This window comes from Hyla sarda, chromosome 9, assembly GCF_029499605.1.
Source record: "Hyla sarda isolate aHylSar1 chromosome 9, aHylSar1.hap1, whole genome shotgun sequence".
NCBI lineage: Eukaryota > Metazoa > Chordata > Amphibia > Anura > Hylidae > Hyla > Hyla sarda.
Genome location: NC_079197.1, coordinates 152,453,501 through 152,479,553, shown reverse-complemented (window position 1 = coordinate 152,479,553; position 26,053 = coordinate 152,453,501). Strand labels below are relative to the sequence as shown.

The 26,053-nt window shown below is 43.5% G+C and overlaps 1 protein-coding gene across 1 annotated transcript in view; it reads left to right on the top strand.

Annotated features, from left to right (window-relative positions):
- TMLHE (trimethyllysine hydroxylase, epsilon) overlaps positions 1-26,053 on the top strand; it is a 54,681-nt gene that overhangs the window by 13,776 nt on the left and 14,852 nt on the right. Inside the window, exons 3-7 of the mRNA XM_056539287.1 lie at positions 2,118-2,302; positions 8,853-9,029; positions 13,512-13,791; positions 16,340-16,459; positions 23,695-23,931. Coding sequence (XP_056395262.1) covers positions 2,119-2,302; positions 8,853-9,029; positions 13,512-13,791; positions 16,340-16,459; positions 23,695-23,931 — 998 coding nt within the window. The 5' untranslated portion in view covers position 2,118. The remainder of the gene's footprint in view (positions 1-2,117; positions 2,303-8,852; positions 9,030-13,511; positions 13,792-16,339; positions 16,460-23,694; positions 23,932-26,053) is intronic.

Below are 26,053 nucleotides of genomic sequence, written 5' to 3'. Positions count from 1 at the left end.
GATGACGTCGCTGAAATAGGCGATAGAAACGCGTTGGGTATATCAGTCACCACTTAGGTTGACTGAGGGAGTATTTGTATGTTGAATGACCACTAGTTGGTTAGTTGGATGTGCTTGTATAACACTATAGCACTCCCTTCTTGGATATTATTAATGAAGGAATATTGATTTCTTCTTTTAGCAGTATTACTCTGGTATAAAGATCATTGGGTACATGCACAGAACGGCACTATTTGTACTATATGAATCTTTTATTTGAGAATAACAATTAAAAGTTATGTTTTAAGCCACCTCTTATCACTGGTGTAGGTCAGCTGGTGTTATTAATTATTGAGCATCTAAAGTCCCATGGATTACAGGATAAGAAACCAGGCTATGTAATAATTATTAGTAGTTAGGCCGGGATTTTTGGCAGGTAAAATTGTGGTATTACGACAATACTGTGTGTATATACTGCTGCATATGACAGCCTTTGGCTGTCCGGGCATGCTTGGAGTTGTAGTTTTACAACAGCTGGAGGTACCCTGGTTGGGAAACACTGGCCTATGGGCTAGTTTTTTTTTTCCTACAAATGCCAGCCGCAGCCTGAGATCCCCGGCCTATCCTCCATGCAGAGTGCCATAAATGAGAAAAGCAGACACAAGTTGGCGGTTGTCACCTTTGAAGTGAGGATAATATAATAACGCTGAGCCAGTTATCCTGGTTAACCTTTGAGATAACGTCTTGACGGCAGAAGAAGACAGATGTAAAAGTGCAGAGGTTGTTTCCATCCTCTGTGCTGTGTATTTCTGAATATATAATATAATAATGCAGGAGGTCTGGTATATGGGGCGCCTTTGATGTGCACTTAGTAGGCACCTGCCTGGTGAGCTAGCAGCGCCCCGCTGGCACAGGGTTTAGTGGAACCGGGCTCTGTTTGATTACCCAACACTTACCATATTTTTCGCCGTATAAGACGCACTTTTTCTTCCCCAAAACTGGGGGGGAAAAGTTGTTGCGTCTTACACGGCGAATACACCCCTATCGGGTCGGTCCCTGCGGCCATCAACGGCCGGGACCCGCGGCTAATACAGGACATCACCGCTCGCGGTGATGCCCTGTATTAACCCTTCAGACGTGGCGATGAAAGCTGACCGCCGCGTCTGAAGGGAAAGTGACAGTAACCCGGTTGCTTAGTCGGGTTGTTCGGGACCGGCGTGGGGAAATGGCGGCGTCCCGAACAGCTTACAGGACACCGGGAGGGACCTTGCCTGCCTCCTCGGTGTCTGCTCCGTGCTGGGATCCCCTGCATGGCCGGCGCTCTCCTTCGACGTCATCGCGCACGCCGCCCCGTCATCCAATAGGAGCGGCGTGCGTAGCGACGTGATGACAGCGACGGAGAGCGAGGATACCGGGGAAGAAGACGTCCGGAGCGTCAGGGACACCACGGGGACGCGGCGACAGCGATGGAGCGACATTCAGGGCAGCGGTGACGGGTCCACAGCGGCAGGGACACGTGAGTATTACCTCCTATCCGGTGGTCTTCAACCTGCGGACCTCCAGATGTTGCAAAACTACAACTCCCAGCATGCCCGGACAGCCAACTACAACATGCTGGGAGTTGTAGTTTTGCAACATCTGGAGGTCCGCAGGTTGAAGATCACTGTTGGGTGCAGAATCTTTTTTTTCTAGATTTTGCACCTTTAAAATTGGGTGCGTCTTATACGCCGGTGCGTCCTATAGGGCGAAAAATACGGTAGCTGTGCCTTTCGCCCTAAAGAGATTAGTCTACTGGCTTGAAACCAACTTCTCCAGACGTGTGAGTTCAGTACAAGCAGCCGTACGTCTTCTTTTTTGGGAACACGCTGACATTGGGATTTGGTCTGAGCCGTACACAAAGGCAGTTTGACTACTTAATAGCTTGATGCTGACGGCTGCGTACACAGCAGAGAACCCGGAGCCGTGACACAGTGCCAACATATCAGCCAGATTTTCTCCAGCTCCTTCTTTCTTGCTTTTATTTAGCTGTTTACCCTCTTTTCTAATTTTGTGTCGTCGGTCGCTTTCTCCGCCCCCTTTTTAGAATATTTCTATGTACTCATGTTCACTTTTCTCTGATGTTATTCTCTCCCGGACAGCATGTGGTGCCGCAGGCTGGCATGGCTCTATCCGGAGACCAGGGGGCTTCTAACCAAGATGGGGAAACGACCGCATCGATGGACACTACAGTTGCAAAGGTCTTCTTCTCCTTCAGCGGTTCAGTGGCTGAGTACAGCTCCGGAGGCTAAAGAATGCTCCTGGGTCCTACATGATGACCATTTTGGTGAGTTGAAGCTTTGGAGAATTGTGTAATAATTGCATGCTGGGAGTTGTAGTTCTGCAACAGCTGAAGGCACACTGGTTGGAAAACACTGCTGGAGATACATGTAATACATTAAAGGGGTACTCCGGTGAAAAACTTTTTTTTTTTTTTTTTTTTTTTAATCAACTGGTGCCAGAAAGTTAAACAGATTTGTTAATTTCTTCTATTTAAAAATCTTAATCCTTCCAGTAGTTATCAGCTGCTGTATGCTCCACAGGAAGTTCTTTTCTTTTTGAATTTTTTTTTCTGTCTGACGACAGTGCTCTCTGCTGTCACCTCTGTCCATGTCAGGAACTGTCCAGAGTAGGTGCAAATCCTCATAGCAAACCTATCCTGCTCTGAAGAACTGTCTGGCACCAGTTGATTTAAAAAAAATAATAGTTTTCCACCGGAGTACCCCTTTAATGACATCTTTGACCTGGGGCTGCTACTGACTATTTCCAGATTATAATAGCTTCTGTTACTGGAAATCAGGCAGAACATTGTAAGCAGCGTACCAATAAGTTCAATGACAGATGGGGGGTAGATTTGTCTAATACTTTGGCCACAACGCCAAAGATTGCCATGTTGCACTTCAGGACACGTGAATAAGGGTCGGATTGCAGCCCACACGTAGCCACAACTTGACCCAACATTCCCCAGAAATCTAAGACAGTATAAAAAAAGAGAAACAATGGCACTCTCCAGGCTTCAAATCTTCAAATTTTATTTTAATAAAGTTGCAGTAAAAACTAGAGATGAGCGAACTTACAGTAAATTTGATTCGTCACGAACTTCTCGGCTCGGCAGTTGATGACTTATCCTGCATAAATTAGTTCAGCTTTCAGGTGCTCCGGTGGGCTGGAAAAGGTGGATACAGTCCTAGGAGACTCTTTCCTAGGACTGTATCCACCTTTTCCAGCCCACCGGAGCACCTGAAAGCTGAACTAATTTATGCAGGATAAGTCATCAACTGCCGAGCCGAGAAGTTCGTGATGAATCGAATTTACTGTAAGTTCGCTCATCTCTAGTAAAAACCATCTTACTGCAGCCGCAACGCCAGTGTGAACAAGATTCCCCAGAAATCCATCCAGAGGGGCTTTCTGGTAGCGTGTGTGATATGACAGGTACGCTTTAAGGGAATGGATGTGACTGGGCCACCTATGCATGTGGCCCATTCATGCACACCCATTCCCTTAAAGCGTACCTGTCACAGCCAAAAAAAAAAATGCTTTTTATGTTACTAAGTCATGCAGATACTTTACATTTGTGAGTGTGAAGCACTTAGCCTGTCCTCGCTCACTATGCATTCACTTCCTCCCTGAGTCTGCTGTGCTGGGTCTTCTTATCCAATCACTGCAGACTGCTCTGTAACCCCCTCCTCTCTGTTCTCATGCTCCAGTCTAATAGGACAGAAGTGAGCACAGAGGAGTGCTAGTCCCATCCTCACTTCCTGGACTTTGTCTCAGCCTGTGCTTCAGTTGGGACAAAGATGATGCTGTAGTCGAACAGGATTATGTTCTGGATGGTTTGGGGACCCCTAGTGGTCTTTTTTTTATAAGCCATGATTTCTATAAAAAAGAGAAAACATTTTCTTATACAGTATACTCAGAACATAGAAACTGATTAGAAAACAAACTGAATATGTTTCAGTATCTGGTTCTGATCAGTAAAACAATTTGCTTTGAATGGGAAAAACTTACTTTTATCTTCAGGTTAGTTGATGAAACCTTTCACCCCATTCTGTTGCACTGTGGAAGAAAAGAATTCTGCTGATTCTTTGCTTTGTGGGACAAAACAAGAAAAATGTCTTCAAGCATGTAATGTCATAAATATCAAGTTACTAATTTGTAGATAATAAGTAAAGGAGTTGCCTCATCCCCTTATGATATGGAAGCTGAATTCCGGTTCTTCAGGCCAGGCCCCACACCGATGTTCTCTAGGAAAACTGTAGCCAAGCATTTGCACTGCAGCAGCCCTAGAGGTAAAATAGGGTATTACATCAACATTACCGGCTTAAGGCAAAAGCGGGAGCCAATTCTTGGCTCTCCATTCTGGCCCATAGCAAAGAGTTGCTCAGTGGAGGACGGCCTAATAGATGATGTCTATATGTCCTAATAGAGAATATGGATTGGTTGGTGGGACAACCACTTTAAGGGGTACTCCGGTGGAATTTTTTTTTTTTTTTAAATGATCTGGTGCCAGAAAGTTAAACTGATTTGTAAATTACTTCTATTAAAAAAATCTTAATCCTTCCAGTACTTTTTAGCAGCTGTATGCTACAGAGGAATATCTTTATTTTTTGAATTTCTTTTTTTGTGTTGTCCACAGTGCTCTCTGCTGACACCTGATGCCCATATCAGGAACTTTCCAGAGCAGGAGAAAATCCCCATAGAAAACCTATGTTGCTCTGGACAGTTCCTGACACGGACAAAGGTGACAGCAGAGAGCACTGTGGACAACACAAAAAAAGAATTTCAAAAAGTAAAGAATTTCCTCTGTAGCATACAGCTGCTAAAAATTACTAAAAGGTTTAAGATTTTTTAATAGAAGTCATTTACAAATCTGTTTAACTTTCTGGCACCAGTTCATTAAAAAAAAAAAAAAAAGTTTTCCACCAGAGTACCCCTTTAAGTGTAGGGTCACACGGAGTGCATCCGAGCGTATTTCGGGAAATCCGCCACTACGAGCAGATGGCTGCAGTGCTGGACCGTGGTTCTCTTTAAGTTCGAGTCAGTACGGCAGGGTGATTTCAAAGGGGGACTTTAAAGGTCACTGCTATTTCCCTATGGTACCATGTGTCCCATTAAAATCAATTATGGCAGTGTGTTCCCAAACAGTGTGCCTCCAGCTGTTGCAAAACTACAACTCCCAGCATGCCCTCACTGCCAAAGGCTGTCCGGGCATGTTGGGAGCTATAATTTTGCAACAGCTGGAGACACACTGTTTGGAAAACACTGACTGGTGGTTTCCTCATCAAATGTCAGCTTTTTTGCTCATGAGAACATACCCTTACAGTCCATAATAGCGTAACACTGAGCCAATATAACAAACTGCAATACTTTGCTTAAAGGGGTACTCCACTGGAAAAAACTTTTTTTTTTAAATTAACTGGTGCCAGAAAGTTAAACAGATTTGTAAATTACTTTTATTTAAAAATCTTAACCCTTTCAGTACTTATCAGCTGCTGTATGTTCCAGAGGAAGTTCTTTTCTTTTTGAATTTCCTTCCTGTCTGACCACAGTGCTCTCTGCTGACACCTCTGTCCATGTCAGGAACTGTCCGGAGCAGGAGCAAATTCCCATACCAAACCTCTCCTGCTCTGGACAGTTCCTAAAACGGACAGAGGTGTCAGCAGAGAGCACTGTGGTCAGACAGAAAGGAAATTCAAAATGAAAAGAACTTCCTCTGGAACATACAGCAGCTGATAAATACTGGAAGGATTAAGATTTTTAAATAGAAATAATTTACAAATCTGTTTAACTTTCTGGCACCAGTTAATTAAAAAAAAAAATGTTTTCCAGGGGAGTACCCCTTTAATGCAAAGTAAAGTTACAGAAGTGTTTTTGATTAGCTCTGTTGAACCAGTCAGACAGCAGTCAGAGACAGGGACATGGAAGTTATATTTAATCAGGGCTTCTCCTGTGTTTATTTTTCCTGTAACAAAACAAATCCTGCTCCAGGCGTAAACACAAAAATATATGCTGCTTTCCCAATGCTAACTATACAGATCCATTCCCTGTCTATACAGGTGGCTTACTACCAGCCACCCAACACAATAGTCAACAAAATGTGTTACTTACAAAGGTTATTAGTGGTACTGGATTCTCACAGCCTCACTTACAGACCAACTCTCACCTACTTTTAAAGGCCAGTGATGAGCTGTCTTCAGCACCTGTGCTGATCTGGGCTAGTCTTAAAACCTAAAGTGGCCTAGAAGGGAGATGAAAAGCCCCACTATAAAACCTGCCTTTCATTTCACAAAAATTCTAACCTGATAATGGGACTTACCAAAGTCCCTAGCAAGCTACATCTTTCCAGGCATTTAACCATTTCTGTATTCCCTACATCTCACCCAGCTCTCCCTGGATGAGAAATGCTCTTCTTCAAAAAACAGATATTATATACCAGGAGAAATATGGCAATCCCTGATGACCATTGCTGTGGCAAATACAAAGCATACAAAATGAAGGTTGCCGCAACACCCAAAAAAATGGAGGATCAAAACGTGTCCCCCATCCACCAAGCGGAGGTGGCCTCTTGTCGGATGGGACCCTAACATGCTCATTCCACTCACCTCTGCTGGGCATATAGCCTCTGACTGGGTGACATGCAGGATCCACTATCAATTTAAAGAACCTTCAGCTGCAACCTTCATTTTGTATACTTTGTATTTACCACAGCAGCGAGCACCCGTGTATTAGGTAGTGGTGCTGGCCATTTTTCTTTTTTTTTTGCTATGCAAGTTAGGCAGAGTGGCACCCCTCCCTGTTCACAGGAGTATTTTTTCATTGATAGTGGATCCTGCATGTCACCCAGTCAGAGGCCATATGCTCAGCAGAGGTGAGGCCACCTCCTTGTGGTGGATAGGGGACACCTTTTGTTCCCAAAGAAAGAGCCTCCATTTTTTTGTATAATATATAGAATATATATATATATATATATATATATATATATATACATAGAATACAGTTATTTCTTTTTACTTATCCATCCATATGATGGTCTTATTCGCGTAAGTTTTTCTTTTGTAGTTTTCTCATTTTTTCTTCTTCTCTACACTGTATTTTATATATAATTTGCTACTCACATAATTTATCTTGACTGAGGTCACATATAGTTTTGCTCATTTGGGAGTTCCCTATATAGACAAGTTATTCTGAATATTGGGAGGTTAACAAACATAATGTTACTGCACTTTAGCTGGGTATTCACAGAAAGTGGACAATTATGCATATACTGCCACTGGCCCCTATTATGAATTGTTTGCAATTAGTTATATTTCATGTACTGAGTGAGTATGTTGTTCTTCTATATACCTGATTATAATGTGTACCCATATTGCTTTCGTTTTGCCACATATAATAAATGTTGATATTTTGTGGATTAAAAATGGTACTTGTGTATATATATATATATATATATATATATATACTGATATGGGCAGTAAGCAGCAATAATGGGTCTTTTTTCTGTGTACATTGGTGATCTTTACGTAGTGTGAGGGAACATTGGATAATACCTACCATGATTGAGCACTGTAGCCGCGAGCGCCGATTCCAGCATGTGTGCATGCGCCGGGCCGATTCCTGGCACTGTCTCTCCGGACGTCGGTAAGCCAGGCGCGCATGTCCGGATACGACGTATAGAGCTGGGCGGTATGACCAAATATGTGAATCACGGTATTTTTGTAACTTATGGCGGTTCCACGGTATATAACGGTATTTCTTTCACCCCCACCCCCCAAATCATGTGACCCACCAGCGCTTTTCTGCTCCCCCCCACCAAATCATGTTACCCGCCAGCGCTGTTCTGTTCCCCCCCCCCCCCCCCCAATTAATTATCAGCCCAGCGGGGCACTACTCGCATATGTCACCCGCAAGCACTGCCCTCCTCCTCTTTGTTGCGGGCCGCCGGCGCTGGAACTCTATACTGTACGCCAGTGGTCTCCAACTTGCGGGCCTCCAGATGTTGCAAAACTACAACTCCCAGCATGCCCGGACAGCCAACAGCTTTCCGGGCATGCTGGGAGTTGTAGTTTTAATTTAGCCAAACAACTACACGGCAAACATTTAAGCGCCGTATGTAGATCCCGGGGGTACCAATATATAGCCAAAAACAAAGAGACCCACAATACTAATAATATTTCAAAAAGTATGACAATCTTTATTAGACAAAATAAAACAAACAATTAAAATGATTAAAAGGCAGAGGATAACCTAAGGCAGGAGACAACAAGTGCCAGTGAATCTGGTATGGGTAATGTAGGTATTCAGTCGAGAGCATGTACAATATAAAACTGACACAGCTGCAAACTCTTAATATAATACAATATAGATATAACATCTAACATACATCAATATGAGATAGGGAGCAGCAATACAGTATAACAGACAAAAATAGGAACCCAAAAACAGGAAATAGGAATACCTAAAGAGACTACCTGTCATATACCCACAAGCCAGGAACACCAAGCACCAACACCCCAACGCACGTTTCGCATATGGGCTTCGTCAGGGGGCGTGACACGCCCCCTGACGAAGCCCATACGCGAAACGTGCGTTGGGGTGTTGGTGCTTGGTGCTAGCACTGTTATTAATTGCTACCTTTCCCACCATCTTTTTTGGATTTGTTTATCTGTCTACACTCATTGATTTGGGTTTTGATTTAATTTGTAATTTGGTTTTTTTTATGTATTAGTTATCAGTAGTTATGGCTCAATCTTCTTTTATTGTATACAATATATATATATATATATAGATATATATAGTTTTTTTTTTCTCCATAGTTCTTTACCATATTCTTTCCACAGAACTGTTGTACTCCAGCACTTGCATGCGCTTTGACTACGTGTGGCTCCGAGATCACTGTCGCTCAGCATCCTGCTATAATGTTAAAACAAACCAACGCAGTCTAGACACGGCCAGCGTCCAACTGGACATCAAACCGGCACAAGTACGAGTAGATGAGAACACTCTCTACCTAACATGTAAGTCTTTAACTAAGGTATAATGTTTTCTTATTCATGTATTACTAATATTTTTAGCAACTACATGGCCATGGTAAAAGAGGTTGGCATGGATTGGAATAAAAGGAATCTGCTTTTCCAGAAACAATGCCAATCTTGTCCATAGGCTATGTCTGGTACTGCAGCATACCACCAGTCTCTTAGGGTATGCTCACACTGCGGAATCCCTGTGGAATTCCGTGAGCGGAATTCCGCGAATAAAATTCCACACAGTGAACGTTAGCATCTGTGTGAATGGGTCTTCCGCGAGACCCGTTCACACCTCGGAATTTCAGCGGCGGACAATTCCGCCGCTGAAATAGTTCCGCGCAAAGAAAGAACATGTTCATTCTTTGCGCGGAAGTCCGCGAGCACTGCATAGCAGACATTTTCGGTTGTGTGAACCAGGCCTTACAGTGAAAGGTAACACCTCTATTATAGACAACACAGGATCCACCATTCACAATATGTGATGGTCACAACTGTTCTGCTTCCCTATCCCTGTAAGCCTTTGGCTGTCCATGCTAGGAGTTGGGAAACACTGGTTTAAACTGACCTCTGCGTAGGACATAGAAATGTTTCCAACACTTGTCACAAAAGGCCACAGGTTCCCACGGTCCATTGGGCTGCTGTAAAGCATAGTTTAAAATGCAGTAAACAGCTGTTCAGGCAAGCCATCATAATAATGTACAGAAAGTATAAAAATAAACTACAATATGATATAATATCTTTGTATGCAGTAAATCCTATATAGTAGGGGTCCAAAACACAGGCTTTTTGTTAGAAACAAATTTAGCCCAAAACATTTCTAGTAGTTCTGATCTAAATTTGGCCTCTGCACACATTTCTGTAATGCAAAAGGATTCCTTATTGGGCTTGAGAGGGGGGGGGGGGGTTATGGAATACTAGGGGGGTCATGGAATAGTAGGGGGGTCATGGAATAGTAGGGGGTCATGGAATAGTAGGGGCATCATGGAATAGTAGGGGGGTCATGGAATACTAGGGGGTCATGGAATAGTAGGGGGGTCATGGAATAGTAGGGGCGTCATGGAGTAGTAGGGGGTTATGGAATAGTAGGGCGTCATGGAATAGTAGGGGGTTATGGAATAGTAGGGCGTCATGGAATAGTAGGGGGTCATGGAATAGTAGGGGGGTCATGGAATAGTAGGGGGTTATGGAATAGTAGGGCGTCATGGAATAGTAGGGGGTCATGGAATAGTAGGGGGGTCATGGAATAGTAGGGGGTTCATGGAATAGTAGGGGGTCATGGAATAGTAGGGGGGTCATGGAATAGTAGGGGCGTCATGGAATAGTAGGGGGTTATGGAATAGTAGGGGGTTATGGAATAGTAGGGCGTCATGGAATAGTAGGGGGTCATGGAATAGTAGGGCGTCATGGAATAGTAGGGGGGTCATGGAATAGTAGGGGGGTCATGGAATAGTAGGGGGTTCATGGAATAGTAGGGGGTTCATGGAATAGTAGGGGGTCATGGAATAGTAGGGGGTTATGGAATAGTAGGGGGGTCATCTAATAGTAGGGTGGTCATGGAATAGTAGGGGGGTCATGGAATAGTAGGGGGGTCATGGAATAGTAGGGGGTCATGGAATAGTAGGGGGGTCATGGAATAGTAGGGGGGTCATGGAATAGTAGGGGGGTCATGGAATAGTAGGGGGGTCATGGAATAGTAGGGGGAGTCATGGAATAGTAGGGGGGGTCATGGAATAGTAGGGGGGGTCATGGAATAGTAGGGGGTCATGGAATAGTAGGGGGTCCTGGAATAGCCATGATTCATCTAACGTACAGCAAGAAGAAAAGGAGTTGGAGAAGTACATAGGACATGGCCTGAGGAAGTGCTGTAAGCACGCATCGGTCTGTCGCCACTCCCCCCGCACGTCTGTGTACCCGCTCTCCCACTGTACCTGCTGGTGTCTTTTATCCTTAAAGAATAAAGAAGACATAAATCGGAGTTCTTGGTGAGTGCAGCGTCTTTTCTTTTTGAGAAGTGTGGACTATTATTGTTGGCTGTGTTACGCTTGCACCACTGTTACCGATAACCAGTAGTAGTACACCCTGGTGCGAATATATTAAACAGCCGTGCAGTGGAGATTCTAGTGCCGGTGACTGTTCGCTCTCGTTAAGAAGTGTAGTAAAGTACATAGGACAGATGAGATAGGACTACATGTTAGTGAAAGAATGTAAAAATAGCCATTTAAAGGGGGGAAATTGTAATGGATTTAATATATAATCATATATATTATAATTGGTAAAATGTCTTATTTTACTTCTGCTTAGTTTTTTGCTCATATTAGCCGACCTGACAAGATGATATCAGCCTCTCCCCCAGTGAAGCCTGACAATAAGATTGGACTGTTTGCAGATATAATAATAATGTCAGTAGGACATCTGGGGGGAAAGTACAAGGTTATAATTGCTTAAAGCTTAGAAGCAAACAAGTCAGCTGGTTCATGACAAAACCGCACACACGTACACGTCACTAATAATAATCTATAATGTGGGTGGTAAGTTATATTGATTGTGAAGTCTATATAACCTGTGAAATATGTTGTAATAAACAGAGGAAGAATTGCGTTACCCTGAACAGTGTGTGTCATTCACTCCGATGCATGCATCAACTCTAATAATCAATTTGGACGGGAACAGATATCCACTAGGCCTCTGAAGGAGTTCCACTTCAAAAGTGCAGACACTAAAGGCTGTTATGGTGCTGCAGCTTGTTCTCCATTGTGCCCTACCACTAGGTGGAGTCGCAGCTTCCTTGGAGTGTTGGCTTGGCCGGTGCATAGTTACTTACGCTTTTGATGCTGCCAGATACAAGTCTTTATCTTCCTCAGTCCCTGTGTTATTTAAAGGGCTACTCTGGTGGGAAAAAAAATCCTTCCAGTACTTATCAGCTGCTGTATACTACAGAAGAAGTTTTGTAGTTCTTTTCAGTCTGACCACGGTGATCTCTGCTGACACCTCTGTCCATGTCAGGAACTGTCCAGAGTAGGAGCAAATTCCCATAGCAAATCTCCTGCTCTGGACAGTTCCTAACATGGACAGAGGTGTCAGCAGAGAGCACTGTGGTCAGACAGAAAAGAACTACTCAACTTCCTCTGTACTATACAGCAGCTGATAAGTACTGGAAGGATTATTAAGATTTTTTTAATAGAAGTAATTTACAAATCTGTTCAACTTTCTGACACCAGTTGATTTTTTTTCCCCACTGGAGTACCCCTTAAAGGTGTCCCTGTCATTTGACAAATCACTGAGGCATACAAAAGTTTTGATCAGTCAGGGTCGCAGTGTTGATACCCACAACGATTAGAAGAACGAGCCAGATAAAGCGCTTGGTAGCCTTCTTTGTCATGGGGCTGCAAGACATCAATCGCTGAGAGTTATGGAGTGAAACGTGCTATCACGTTCTTCTCCTCTCTCATTCTCCTGATGGTTGGGGGTCACAAAACTGAGATCCTGACAAATCAAATTTTTTGAGGTGTCTCTGTGACGTGTCAAAAGTTTTTTGAAATGTCAGGGACACTTCAAGCTACGAGAGTAATACCTCTCCTCCCTTTACGCAAGTGTTTCCCAACCAGGGTGCCTCCAGCTGTTGCAAAACTACAACTCCCAGCATGCCCGGACAGCCGAAGGCTGTCCGGTTATGCTGGGAATTGTAGTTTTGCAACAGCTGGAGGCACCCTGGTTGGGAAACACTGCTTTACGCTATGCAGCTTATGGTGGTCACAAACAACGCACATTTTGGAAGACTGAAAGCATGGCCAAGTTTCATCCTGAATTATCAAGTTAAAGGGGTACACCGGTAAAAAACATATATATATATATATTTTTTTTTTTTTAATCAACTGGTGCCAGAAAGTTAAACAGATTTATAAATTACTTCTATTAAAAAATCTTAATCCTTCCAGTACTTATAAGCTGCTGTATACTACAGAGGAAATTCTTTTCTTTTTAAATTCCTTTTCTGTCTCTCCACAGTGCTCTCTGCTGACACCTCTGTCCATGTCAGGAACTGTCCAGAGCAGCATATGTTTGCTATGGGGATTTTCTCCTGCTCTGGACAGTTCCTGACATGGACAGAGGTGTCAGCAGAGAACACTGTGGTCAGACAGAAAAGAAATCCAAAAAGAAAAGAATTTCCTCTGTAGTATACAGCTGCTAATAAGTACTGAAAGGCAAAAAAAAATTGTAGAAGTAATTTTCAAATCTGTTTAACTTTCTGGAGCCAGTTGACTTAAAAATACCTAAAATAAATGTTTTCCACCGGAGTACCTCTTTAATAGTTCCATGTACTTCAGTGCATTTTCCTGTTGTACATCATTTATATAACTGCTCAGATTTTTTTGCATTGAATGTGGCTCCTGACCATCTCAGAATGTGGCTCTCAAGGTAAGAGAGGTTGGGGCCCCACTGTTATCCTACATCTATCATTGTCCTATTTTGCAGGGCCGGATGGTCACATGACCCGATATGGCTTACAGTGGTTGTCGCAGAATAGCTATGAAGGACAAAAACAGCAGCTGGTCCAGCCGAGGATATTGTGGAATGAGAAGATCTACAAAGAGGCGAGCGTTCCGGCCGTCAGTTATGTGGATTTCCTGGAGACCAATGAGGGGCTGAGAGACTTTCTGCACAATTTCCTTCTCTATGGTATTGCTTTCGTAGAGGACGTTCCAGCCACCTGCGAAGACACTCAGAAAGTGGCAGAGAGAATCAGCCATATCCGGTAATTCACTCATCCTATGGCACCCACTTATATTAGTGGCCTACATGAACAATAACATGCTTCCATCAAAGGGGTACTCCGCCCCTAGACATCTTATCCCCTATCCAAAGGATAGGGGATAAGATGTCTGATCGCGGGGGGTCCCGCCGCTGGGGACCCCCGCAATCTCCGTGCAGATACCGCCGCTTGTTTAGAATGCTGGGTGCGGGTGGAGGGGGTGGTGATGGCACAACCACGCCCCTAGTGATGTCACGACACGCCCCTTCAATGCAAGTCTATGGGAGGAGCGTGGTGGCCACCCTGCCCCCTCCCGTAGACTTGCATTGAGGGGGCGTGACGTGACGTCATGAGGGGCGTGACCGTGACTTCATGACCCCCGCTGTCCGCACCCAGCGTTTGGAACAAAATGTTCCGAACGCTGGGGCAGCGGAGTACCCCTTTAAGAGCCTACAATGTACAGTAGCCTTGATGTACACTGCCTTGAGAATGTATACACCCCTTAGGGCCCATTCACACTTTTGAATTTCCACAAGGAAATTCCACTTGCAGCAGACCCCTATTGATCTCAATGGGATTCTGCTGTTCGTTGCACACTACCACAGTTCTGTAGCGGAACTTTTGATGCAGAATTTTATTCGTCCAAAAGATTGAACAAATTTAAGAGAGCAGAGAAGTCCCGGTGTAATAAAGAAAACTGTTTGTGACCCTCTGCACAGGGACACTCCCCTGCTCCTTCTCACCCCATCCCGCTCCCTCCCAACCCTATCCCCGCTCCCTCACACCCCATCCCCGCTCCCTCAAACTCCATCCCCGCTCCCTCATACCCCATCCCCGCTCCCTCAAACTCCATCCCGCTCCTTCTCACTCCATCCCCGTTCCCTCAAACTCCATCTATGCTCCTTCTCACCCCATCCCCGCATCCAACCAACCCCATCCCCGTTCCCTCCCACTCCATCCCCGCTCCCTACCACTTCATCCCCGCTCCCTCCCACTCCATCCCTGCTGCCTCCCACTCTATCCCCGCAGCCTTCCTCTCCCTCCCAGCTCCCTCCCACTCCATCCCCGCTCCCTACCACTCCATCCCCGCTCCCTCCCACTCCATCCCTGCTGCCTCCCACTCTATCCCCGCAGCCTCCCTCTCCCTCCCAGCTCCCTCCCACTCCATCCCCGCTGCCTCCCACTCTATCCCCGCTGCCTCCCACTCCATCCCCGCTGCCTCCCACTCCATGCCCGCTGCTTCCCACTCCATCCCCGCTTCCTCCCACTCCATCCCCGCTCCCTCACACTCCATCCCCGCTCCCTCACACTCCATCCCCGCTCCCTCCCACTCCATCCCCGCTGCCTCCCACTCCATCCCCGCTGCCTCCCACTCCATGCCCGCTGCTTCCCACTCCATCCCCGCTTCCTCCCACTCCATCCCCGCTCCCTCACACTCCATCCCCGCTCCCTCACACTCCATCCCCGCTCCCTCACACTCCATCCCCGCTGCCTCCCACTCCATGCCCGCTGCTTCCCACTCCATCCCCGCTTCCCCCCAATCCATCCCCGCTCCCTCACACTCCATCCCCACTCCCTCACCCTCCATCCCCACTTCCCTCTCCCAGGGAGACAGGGACACAGTTTCTCTGCACATTTACTTGCCTTTCTCCCACCCGCCTGCGCCACACATCCACTATCCATCCGCTAGCTGTTCAAAAACTAAAACCCCCTGTAAGGACATACTGTGGAAGTTGTAGTCTTGGAACAGGTAGCGGGCAGGGGGTAGATGTGCAGTGCGGGCGGGTGGGAGAAAGGCTGTGGAGTGCTCTTCTGGCTGCGGTCCACAGTCTGAGTGTTGGAGAAACTGTCCACATCCACTTGACAGAGGGTAGCGGGGATGGAGGGAGAGGGAACAGGCAGTAAAGCAGACAATTGTGTCCCTGTGCGGAGGGTCACTATCCGCGGAATTCACCCTGACTTTCCTTGTGGAAATTTCAAAGTGTGAACAAGGGCCTTTTTTATTTCACTGTAACAATGTGGACTATTCTGTCAGGTCTATTGTATAAAATCAAAAATCCATTTGAATTTCAGGTTGTTACATAAAAGACACCAGGGGGGTGAATACTTTCACAAGGCACTGTACATGTGTGACTGTGTTTAACGTTTAGTTTAGGGGATGGGCATTGCTACTAACAATAAGTTCACTTTTTTAGGAAAAAAAAAATGTTTACACTTATCCTGGTTACAGGTGTAACCAGACTGTAGAACATCCGCAATTAATGTGCCTTTTTTTATAGTTACCACTAGAGGGTGCTGTTGCCCTTATCTATTTTTCTAGACCAGGGTTTCCCAACCAGTGTGCCTCCAGCTGTTGCAAAACGACAACTCCCAGCATGCCCGGACAGCTTTTGGCTGTCCGGGCATGCTGGGAATTATTGTTTTGCAACAGCTGGAGGCACCCTGGTTGGGGAACACTGTCATAAGCAAACGTAAAATGTTATCAGGGCTGACTATGCATGTTGTTATGATGCTAATTGATGTACATTACTATTATTTATCATTTCTGCAGGGAGACTATTTATGGTAAAATGTGGGACCTCACATCCGATTTCTCCCGGGGGGACACGGCATATACCAAACTGGCTTTGGACCGTCACACAGACACCACTTACTTCCAGGAGCCCTGCGGGTAAGTAACTTTTGTTATAAATTATTAAATGCAGGCAAAATGGCTGCTGTATTGCCCTCTACAACTAGAGCAGTGTTAAAGGGGTACTCCGGTGGAAAACTTTTTTTTTTTCAACTGGTGCCAGAAAGTGAAACAGATTTGTACATTACTTCTATTAAAAAAATCTTAATCCTTCCAGTACTTATTAGCGTCTGTATGCTACAGAGGAAATTCTTTTCTTTTTGGATTTATTTTCTGTCACGACCACAGTGTTCTCTGCTGACACCTTTGTCCATGTCAGGAACTGTCCAGAGCAGGTGAAAATCCCCATAGCAAACATATGCTCCTAAAATGGACAGAGGTGTCAGCAGAGAGCACTGTGTTCGTGACAGAAAAGAAAAAAGAATTTCCTCTGTAATATACAGACACTAATAAGTACTGGTAGGATTAAAGGGGTTGTTTGTGCGCTGCCCTGCAGTTCGGAGCTCCGCTCACAGCGTCCGGAAGTTCATTACTCCGAACGCTGTGTTCGGGCTTCAGTGATCGCAGCCGCCAGGCGTGACGTCACGCCTGGCCCCTTTGTGACGTCTCGCCCGCCCCCTCGTGACATCACGCCCTCCCCCTCTACCAAAGTCTATGGGAAGGGGGCATGACAGCGGTCGCGCCCCCTTCCCATAGACTTTCGTTAAGGGGGCAGGCGAGACGTCACGAGGGGGCCGGGCGTGACGTCACGCCCAGCGGCTGCGAACACGGAAGCCCGCACACAGCGTTCGGAGTAATGAACTTCCGGACGCTGTGAGCGGAGCTCCGAACTGCAGGGCAGCGCACAAACAACCCCTTTAAGATTTTTTCATAGAAGTCATTTACAAATCTGTTTAACTTTCTGGCATCAGTTGATTTAAAATTTAAAAAGGCTGTTTGGACATGCTGGGAGTTGTAGTTTTGCAACAGCTGGGGGCTCACTGATTGGGAAACACTGAATTAGAGGTTTCCCAAACAGTTATTGGTCTGATCATAGGTTTAGGAGGAAGCTCAAATTTGAAAAACCTACTATATGGACTGCAATATAAAGGATCACAGTAGAGCGGTGTTTTCAGACCATTGTGCCTCCAGCTGTTGCAAAACTACATCTCCCAGCACACCCGGACAGCCTTCGGCTGTCCGGTCTTGCTGGGAGTTGTAGTTTTGCAACAGCTGGAGGCACAATGGTCAGGAAAAACTGCAATGGAGGTTGGCTTGTTTATTCACTATATTTAGTGAGCCTTTTAAATACCTGGATGAACCCAAAATCTTTATCTTTCCCCCCCTTAAAAATCGAACACTTCCTGACCCGTAAGATAATGCATCACTTGTCAGCAGACATCGTCGTCTCATCACAGGCAGGAGTCCAACACAACACTCTCAAGTTATGACTGATGCCCATGCTTTGCTCTATTTATTTCAATAGAAGTGAGCTGCAGTACCACACACATCCTGAGGATAAGGGTGGCGCTGTTTTTTGAAGAAATCAGCTCTGTTTCGTTTAATTTTTTTAATGCTGGAATCCCCCTTTAAAATCAACGCTTATTCATGCGTAAAGGGGATGTAGCGTGATTGGCGCTACATCAACTTTACACATGCATGAGTGTTTATTTTCACGCCTCCTCCATACTGCTAAATCTCCACCCGGAGATTGTCTGGAGTGGCCACTGCCGAAATGAGCGGCGCTAGGACCGCGCAAACGTGCACCGCCTTCATAGAGGGCATTGCAGACCAGAGGAATTCGGGCCAAAGAAGGAACATGTCCATTCTTTTGGCAAACGTTGATTCTGCCAGCAGAATGTCGCAGTGTGCATAGAGCAGCAGATTGAAAACAATGGGACTCTGCTGCAAGCTGACTGAATTTCAGCAGTGTGTACAAGGCCTAAGAATAGGTTTCCACATGTGTTTTTTCTTTTCTTTTTTTGGTGTTTTTTTGATTTGGCATTTTTTATTTTACTTGTCATGTTGATCAGTTCATCGTGTTTTTCTATGGTTTTGGCCTCTGTGGCAGGTTTCCAAAATCGCAGCATGTTGAGACAATGGCAGGTTTTTTTCGGACAAAATCTTGGCGTTTCTCTTCCATAGGACATGTAGGTTTGGCTTTGGCTTTTTTTCTGACGTTTTTTTTTTTCCCCCTTTTACTTAAAGGGGTACTCTGGTGGAAAACTTTTTTTTAAATGAACTGGTGCCAGAAAGTTAAACAAATCTGTTAATGACTTCTATTAAAAAATCTTTACCCTTTCAGTACTTTTTAGCAGCTGTATGCTACAGAGGAAATTATTTTCTTTTTGAATTTCTTTATTGTCTTGTCCACAGTGCTCTCTGCTGACACCTCTGTCCGTGTCAGGAATTGTCCAGAGCAGCATAGGTTTGCTATGAGGATTTTCTCCTTCTCTGGACAGTTCCTGATACGGGCATCAGGTGTCAGCAGAGAGCACTGTGGATGACCGTATCAGGAACTGTCCAGAGAAGGAGAAAATCTCCATAGCAAACCTATGCTGCTCTGGACAATTCCTGACATGGACAGAGGTGTCAGCAGAGAGCACCGTGGACAAGACAAAAAAGAAATTCAAAAAGAAAAGAATTTCCTCTGTAGCATGCAGCTGCTAAAACATACTGGAAGGGTAAAGATTTTTTTACAGATGTCATTTACAAATCAGTTTAACTTTCTTGCACCAGTTGATTTAAAAAAAATGTTTTCCACCGTAGGCTTGCATTGAGGGGCGGAGCGTGACGTCACACGGGGCAGGGGCGTGACGTCACACACCGCTGACCCTGCGGTCGACCTTAATCAGACCCGGAGCGAACACGCTCCGGGGACTGATTACTAACGGGGTGCCGCGTGTATGATCACGGGCATCCCCAGCTGCGGGACTCCCGCGATCAGGCATCTTATCCCCTATCCTTTGGATAGGGGATAAGATGTGTAAGCACCGGAGTACCCCTTTAATAGAATTCATTGAGTCACATGATGAAAGAATCACAAGACTTGTCATGATAAAAATTGAGGGAAAAAATGCCAAGAGTCAAGGTTAAAAAAAATATATAAAAAACAGAAATTACCAAGTAGAAACCTAGCCTAAGGCTATGTTCACACGGGGAATTTCCTTGTGGATTTCCGCAGAAGAATTCTGTTGGAAATTCCACCATAGTTTACTGTACATTCATTTCAATGGGATTCTGCTATCCTATCCACAGCCGATAGACAGAATCTCTGCGACGGGAATTCTGAAAAAAAAATCGAAGATCAACTCTATATGGTTCCGTGGTGGAATCCTATAAAGGGTGCGTTCCCACCTGGCATACACGCAGCGTATTTCACGCTGCACGAAATTTGCGGCAGCAGTGGGAAATACACTGCGTATTCCTCGCTCACTATACACACAGGGCTTTCCGGAGGCAGCCCTATGCGTGTAGTGAGTTTTGGAGGCGGGGCCGTGTGCCGGTGTGACTGTGACGCGCGGTTCAGCCTCAAAAACTCATTGCCGCCCGAAAGCCCTGTGTTTATAGTGAGCAAGAAATACGCAGCGTATTATCCACTGCCGCAAATTTTGCACAGCGTGAAATACGCTGCATTTATATGCCAGGTGGGAACTCACCCTAAAGACAATGGAGCTTGAATTTCGGCAGCGTTCTGAGAACACAGAAATTCCGGAAGAATTCCGCAATTCTGTTCGGCAAGCTTTTCTGACGCTGTTTTTGGAAGAAATCGGCTTTGTTTTTCTATCCCTGGATAAACCCTTTAACAAACTAAATAAAATATCTGGTAAATCGAAATACATGACTGATCTTATTTTCACATGAAGTCTGCAGATCGTAGGCCAACTTAAAGGGGTACTCCGTTGAAAACCTTTTTTCTTTTAAATCAACTGGTGGCTGAATGTTAAACATATTTGTAAATTACTTCTATTAAAAAATCTTAATCCTTCCAGTACTTATTAGCTGCTGAATACTACAGAGGAAATTCCTTTCTTTTTGGAACACTGATGACATCACGAGCACAGTGCTCTCTGCTGACATCTCTGTCCCTTTTAGCAACCATGCCTTGCAGTGCTGGGGACTTGAGTTCAAATCCCACTAAGGACAACAATAAGTTGAGCGTTATTATTATTATAATAACGTCAGCAGAGGGCACTGTGCTCGTGATGTCATCAGAGAGCATTCCAAAAAGAAAAGAATTTCCTCTGTAGTATTCAGCAGCTAATAAGTACAGGAAGGATTAAGATTTTTTTAATAGAAGTAATTTACAAATATGTTTAACTTTCTGCCACCAGTTGATTTAAAAGAAAAAAGGTTTTCACCGGAGTACCCCTTTAATGTCTTCACCAGTGTTTCCCTACCAGGGTGCCTCCAGCTGTGGCCAAACTACAACTCCCAGCATGCCCGGACAGCCTTTGGCTGTCCGGGCATGCTGGGAGTTGTAGTCTGGCCACAGCTGGAGGCACCCTGGTTGGGAAACACTGGTCTACACTTAGACACCATTTTATTTTTCCTGGATAGGCCCAAAAAATTCTCTGCTCTTCATTTCTTCATATATCTGTTAAGCTGGGTTCACACCACGTTTTTGCTGTCCAGTTCCCGTATACGTTTTCAATTTGAAAACCTTACAGAACCGTATTGAAAACCGTATGCATTGACTCTCCATTGAAAACCGTATGCCAAAAAATGCCTCAGGTTGTGTCCGTTTTGTAAGGTTTTGTCAGTTTTTTTTCCCTCGTACCCAAAACCGTAGCCTACCACAGTTTTTGGTCCGGGTGAAAAACTGTATTCAAACGTATACGTTTTTTTTTTTTTTTAACATGGAGGTCAATGGGAACCGTACAAAACCGTATCTGCGTAAAGTTCCATCTGGTTTTCACCATCCGGTTTTTGACTTTGCACAGTTTTTTTCTTCAATTTCAATCAAACAAGTGAAACTTTATTCATAATGGAGTGAAAAGTTAAAAACTTATAAGTTTTTTTCTTAAAAAATGGATGCAGCCAGACATCATTTTTCAAAACGTATACGGATAAAAATGTGTGCACACGATTTGATACAGTTTAGTCAGGTTTTGAGGAATCCGTTTTTTTTAAATCAAAAACCTCATACGGGAACTGTATTGCAAAAACGTGGTGTGAAACCGGCCTTAGATGTTGGGGCTTCAGTTTTCTACAAAGCTCCAAAATCCCTTCGAAAACATCTAGGGGGGAGATTTATCAAAACCTGTCCAGAGGAAAAGTTGCTGAGTTGCCCATAGCAACCAATCAGATCACTTCATTTTTCAGAGGCCTTTTCAAAAGTAAAAGAAGCGATCTGATTGGTTGCTATGGGCAACTCAGCAACTTTTCCTCTGGACAAGTTTTGATAAATCTCCCCCTATGACTGAGTTGCCCATGGCAACCAATCAGATCACTTCTTTCACTTTCAGAGGCCTTTTCAAAAGTAAAAGAAGCCATCTGATTGGTTGCTATGGGCAACTCAGCAACTTTTCCTCTGAACAGGTTTTGATAGATCTCCCGCTCTGACTGAGTTGCCCATGGCAACCAATCAGATCACTTCTTTCACTTTTGAAAAGGCCTCTGAAAAATGAATGAAGCGATCTGATTGGTTGCTATGGGCAACTTGGCAACTTTTCCTCTGCGCAGGTTTTGATAAATCTCCCCCATAGGGAAGTCAAAATGATACAAGTTTTTCTTAACCATTAAATGTCAACTTAAGAAATACAATGCGTGTGACCTATGAGAACGACTTGCTGTCTTGACGTCTTATGGTCTGATGCAGATAGTCTTTGCAGGAAATGATTCACCATGTGTAGTTCATTGCGATAGCTCTAGTTAGAACAGATTCTTACTGAATTTGTGCAGGATTAGAGAAACAACACCACCTCTGTTGTCAGGTTGAGTGCGATATTGCACTTCCATTCCATTAATGTGAATAGAGCCAAGTTGTAATACCACACAGAACCTGTAGACTGGTGTGGCGCTGTATTTGGAAAAAAAAAATCAGCTTTGTTTTGATAATCCTGGACAAAAAAGATTAGGTTAAAAAGGATAAATTTAGCCATATATTTTACAATCTAGGGGTTGTCCGTGATGGTGAGCTGATCTCAAGGTCCGACTGTGGTATTACAAGATGTCCAGTGGGATCACCTTAGATCCCAGTGGCAGCAGCTGGGATCAAAGATAACTTTTATGGTTAGACTGGTGGGCCCTTCATCCCAATGCCCTACCATGGCACAATCATGTGGCGCTATGTCATGGCAGACGGGGGCCTAGTGAAGGCCTCTATGGTACCAAGGCAGGGGGTAATAGCAGATTGGTAAAATGACATTAGTACAGTATAACTGTGTATAGTGCATTTGATGAAGCAATTGCATCTAGTCCGTTAGGGCAACTTAATGTGTAAGTAATTACTTTTTTTTTTTTCTAAATATTATTTAATTATAATATTATTTAAAAAAAAATGTTAAAGAATTAAAAATAACTTTTCCTATTTCCTATGTGGTATCGCTACATCTATAAAATTCAGTCACATTGTTCATTCATCGAGCTGCAAAACCAACAGACCTTTACTTATGTACAGTGATCCCTCAAGTTACAATATTAATTGGTTCCCGGACAACCATTGTATGTTGAGTCCATAAATCTAAGGAAACCTGGTAATTAGTTCTGAAGCCCCAAAATGTCATCCAAAAATAGGAAAAAGTGAGGGTTAAAGAAAAATAAGTAGATAACTAATACAGATGAAAAAAGTACTTACATATAAAAGTAATAAAGATCTGCTGGAGCTGTAATCACTGTCTATGTAGAGGACAGGAGCTTCTTCGGGGTCCTGTACAGTACACACAGTGTCCTAAAGAAGTAACATGAAGCCGCCCTCACCTGGTGTCCAAAGGAGAAGCTAACCCTGGTACAGGTAAAGAGTACAGAACATGTAATACCTCCCTGTACTGTAGGAGGCGCTACCAGACAACAGTCAGTGCATACACTTCAGTAATACAGGGGTTTTACCAGTGAATGCCCATTCTGATTGGTCGGTTCTTCCAGTCATTGACACGTTTCACTGATCTGGACTGTCTGTAGTATTGTATATTGAGTCTGATTTCAGACAACATTGTATGTTGAAACTATTGTATTTTGAGGCCATTGTAAGTTGAGGGATCACTGTATTTTTATTCCTGATATTATATGAGTATGTTTTATTACTATACACTACTACGTCTTGTGCTCTTATACTATGTGTTTCACTGTTGTAGTATGCAGCTTTTCCATTGCCTGCGGCACGAAGGCACCGGGGGGCGCACTCTGCTGGTAGATGGCTTCTATTCAGCTGACCAAGTGCGACAACATCACCCTGAAGACTTCGAAATCCTCACTAATATCCCCCTGAAACATGAGTACATTGAGAATGTTGGAGGAAGCCACAATCACATGATCGGGATTGGCCCAGTATTAAATGTTTATCCCTGGAATAAAGAGCTTTATATGATTAGGTGAGTTGCATCCACGCAATGTATGATCGCCTGCCTGAACCGTGGGCTTATTGTTTTTAATTCAGTACTAAATCTTATTATGCACTGACTATATGTATTATGCACTGACTATACTTATTATGCACTTACTATATGTATTATGCACTGACTATACTTATTATGCACTGACTATACTTATTATGCGCTGACTATACCTATTATGCACTGACTATACCTATTATGCACTGACTATACTTATTATGCACTGACTATACTTATTATGCACTGACTTTATGTATTATGCACTGACTATACTTATTATGCACTGACTATACCTATTATGCACTGACTATACCTATTATGCACTGACTATAATTATGCACTGACTATATGTATTATGCATGGATTATACTTATTATACACTGACTATAATTATGTGCTGACTATACTTATTATGCGTTGACTATATTTATGCGCTGACTATACTTATTATGCACTGACTATACTTATGCGCTGACTATACTTATTATGCACTGACTATACTTATGCGCTGACTATACTTATTATGCACTGACTATACTTATTATGCACTGACTATACTTATGCGCTGACTATACTTATTATGCACTGACTATACTTATGCGCTGACTATACTTATTATGCACTGACTATACTTATGCGCTGACTATACTTATTATGCGCTGACTATACTTATTATGCACTGACTATACTTATTATGCGCTGACTATAATTATTATGCGCTGACTATACTTATTATGCACTGACTATACTTATTATGCGCTGACTATACTTATTATGCGCTGACTATACTTATGCACTGACTATACTTATCATGCACTGACTATACTTATACACTGACTATACTTATTATGCACTGACTATACTTATGCGCTGACTATACTTATTATGCACTGACTATACTTATGCGCTGACTATACTTATTATGCACTGACTATACTTATGCGCTGACTATACTTATTATGCACTGACTATACTTATGCGCTGACTATACTTATTATGCACTGACTATACTTATGCGCTGACTATACTTATTATGCGCTGACTATACTTATTATGCACTGACTATACTTATTATGCGCTGACTATAATTATTATGCGCTGACTATACTTATTATGCACTGACTATACTTATTATGCGCTGACTATAATTATTATGCGCTGACTATACTTATTATGCACTGACTATACTTATGCGCTGACTATACTTATTATGCACTGACTATACTTATGCGCTGACTATACTTATTATGCGCTGACTATACTTATTATGCACTGACTATACTTATTATGCGCTGACTATAATTATTATGCGCTGACTATACTTATTATGCACTGACTACTTATTATGCTCTGACTATAATTATTATGCGCTGACTATACTTATTATGCACTGACTATAATTATTATGCACTGACTATACTTATTATGCACTGACTATACTTATTATGCGCTGACTATACTTATGCACTGACTATACTTATCATGCACTGACTATACTTATACACTGACTATACTTAATATACACTGACTATACGTATTATGCACTTACTATACTTATTGTGCACTGACTACTTATTATACACTGACTATAATTATGTGCTGACTATACTTATTATGCGTTGACTATACTTATGCGCTGACTATACTTATTATGCACTGACTATACTTATGCGCTGACTATACTTATTATGCGTTGACTATACTTATGCGCTGACTATACTTATTATGCACTGACTATACTTATTATGCACTGACTATACTTATGCGCTGACTATACTTATTATGCACTGACTATACTTATGCGCTGACTATACTTATTATGCACTGACTATACTTATTATGCACTGACTATACTTATGCGCTGACTATACTTATTATGCACTGACTATACTTATGCGCTGACTATACTTATTATGCACTGACTATACTTATTATGCACTGACTATACTTATGCGCTGACTATACTTATTATGCGCTGACTATACTTATTATGCACTGACTATACTTATTATGCGCTGACTATAATTATTATGCGCTGACTATACTTATTATGCACTGACTACTTATTATGCTCTGACTATAATTATTATGCGCTGACTAT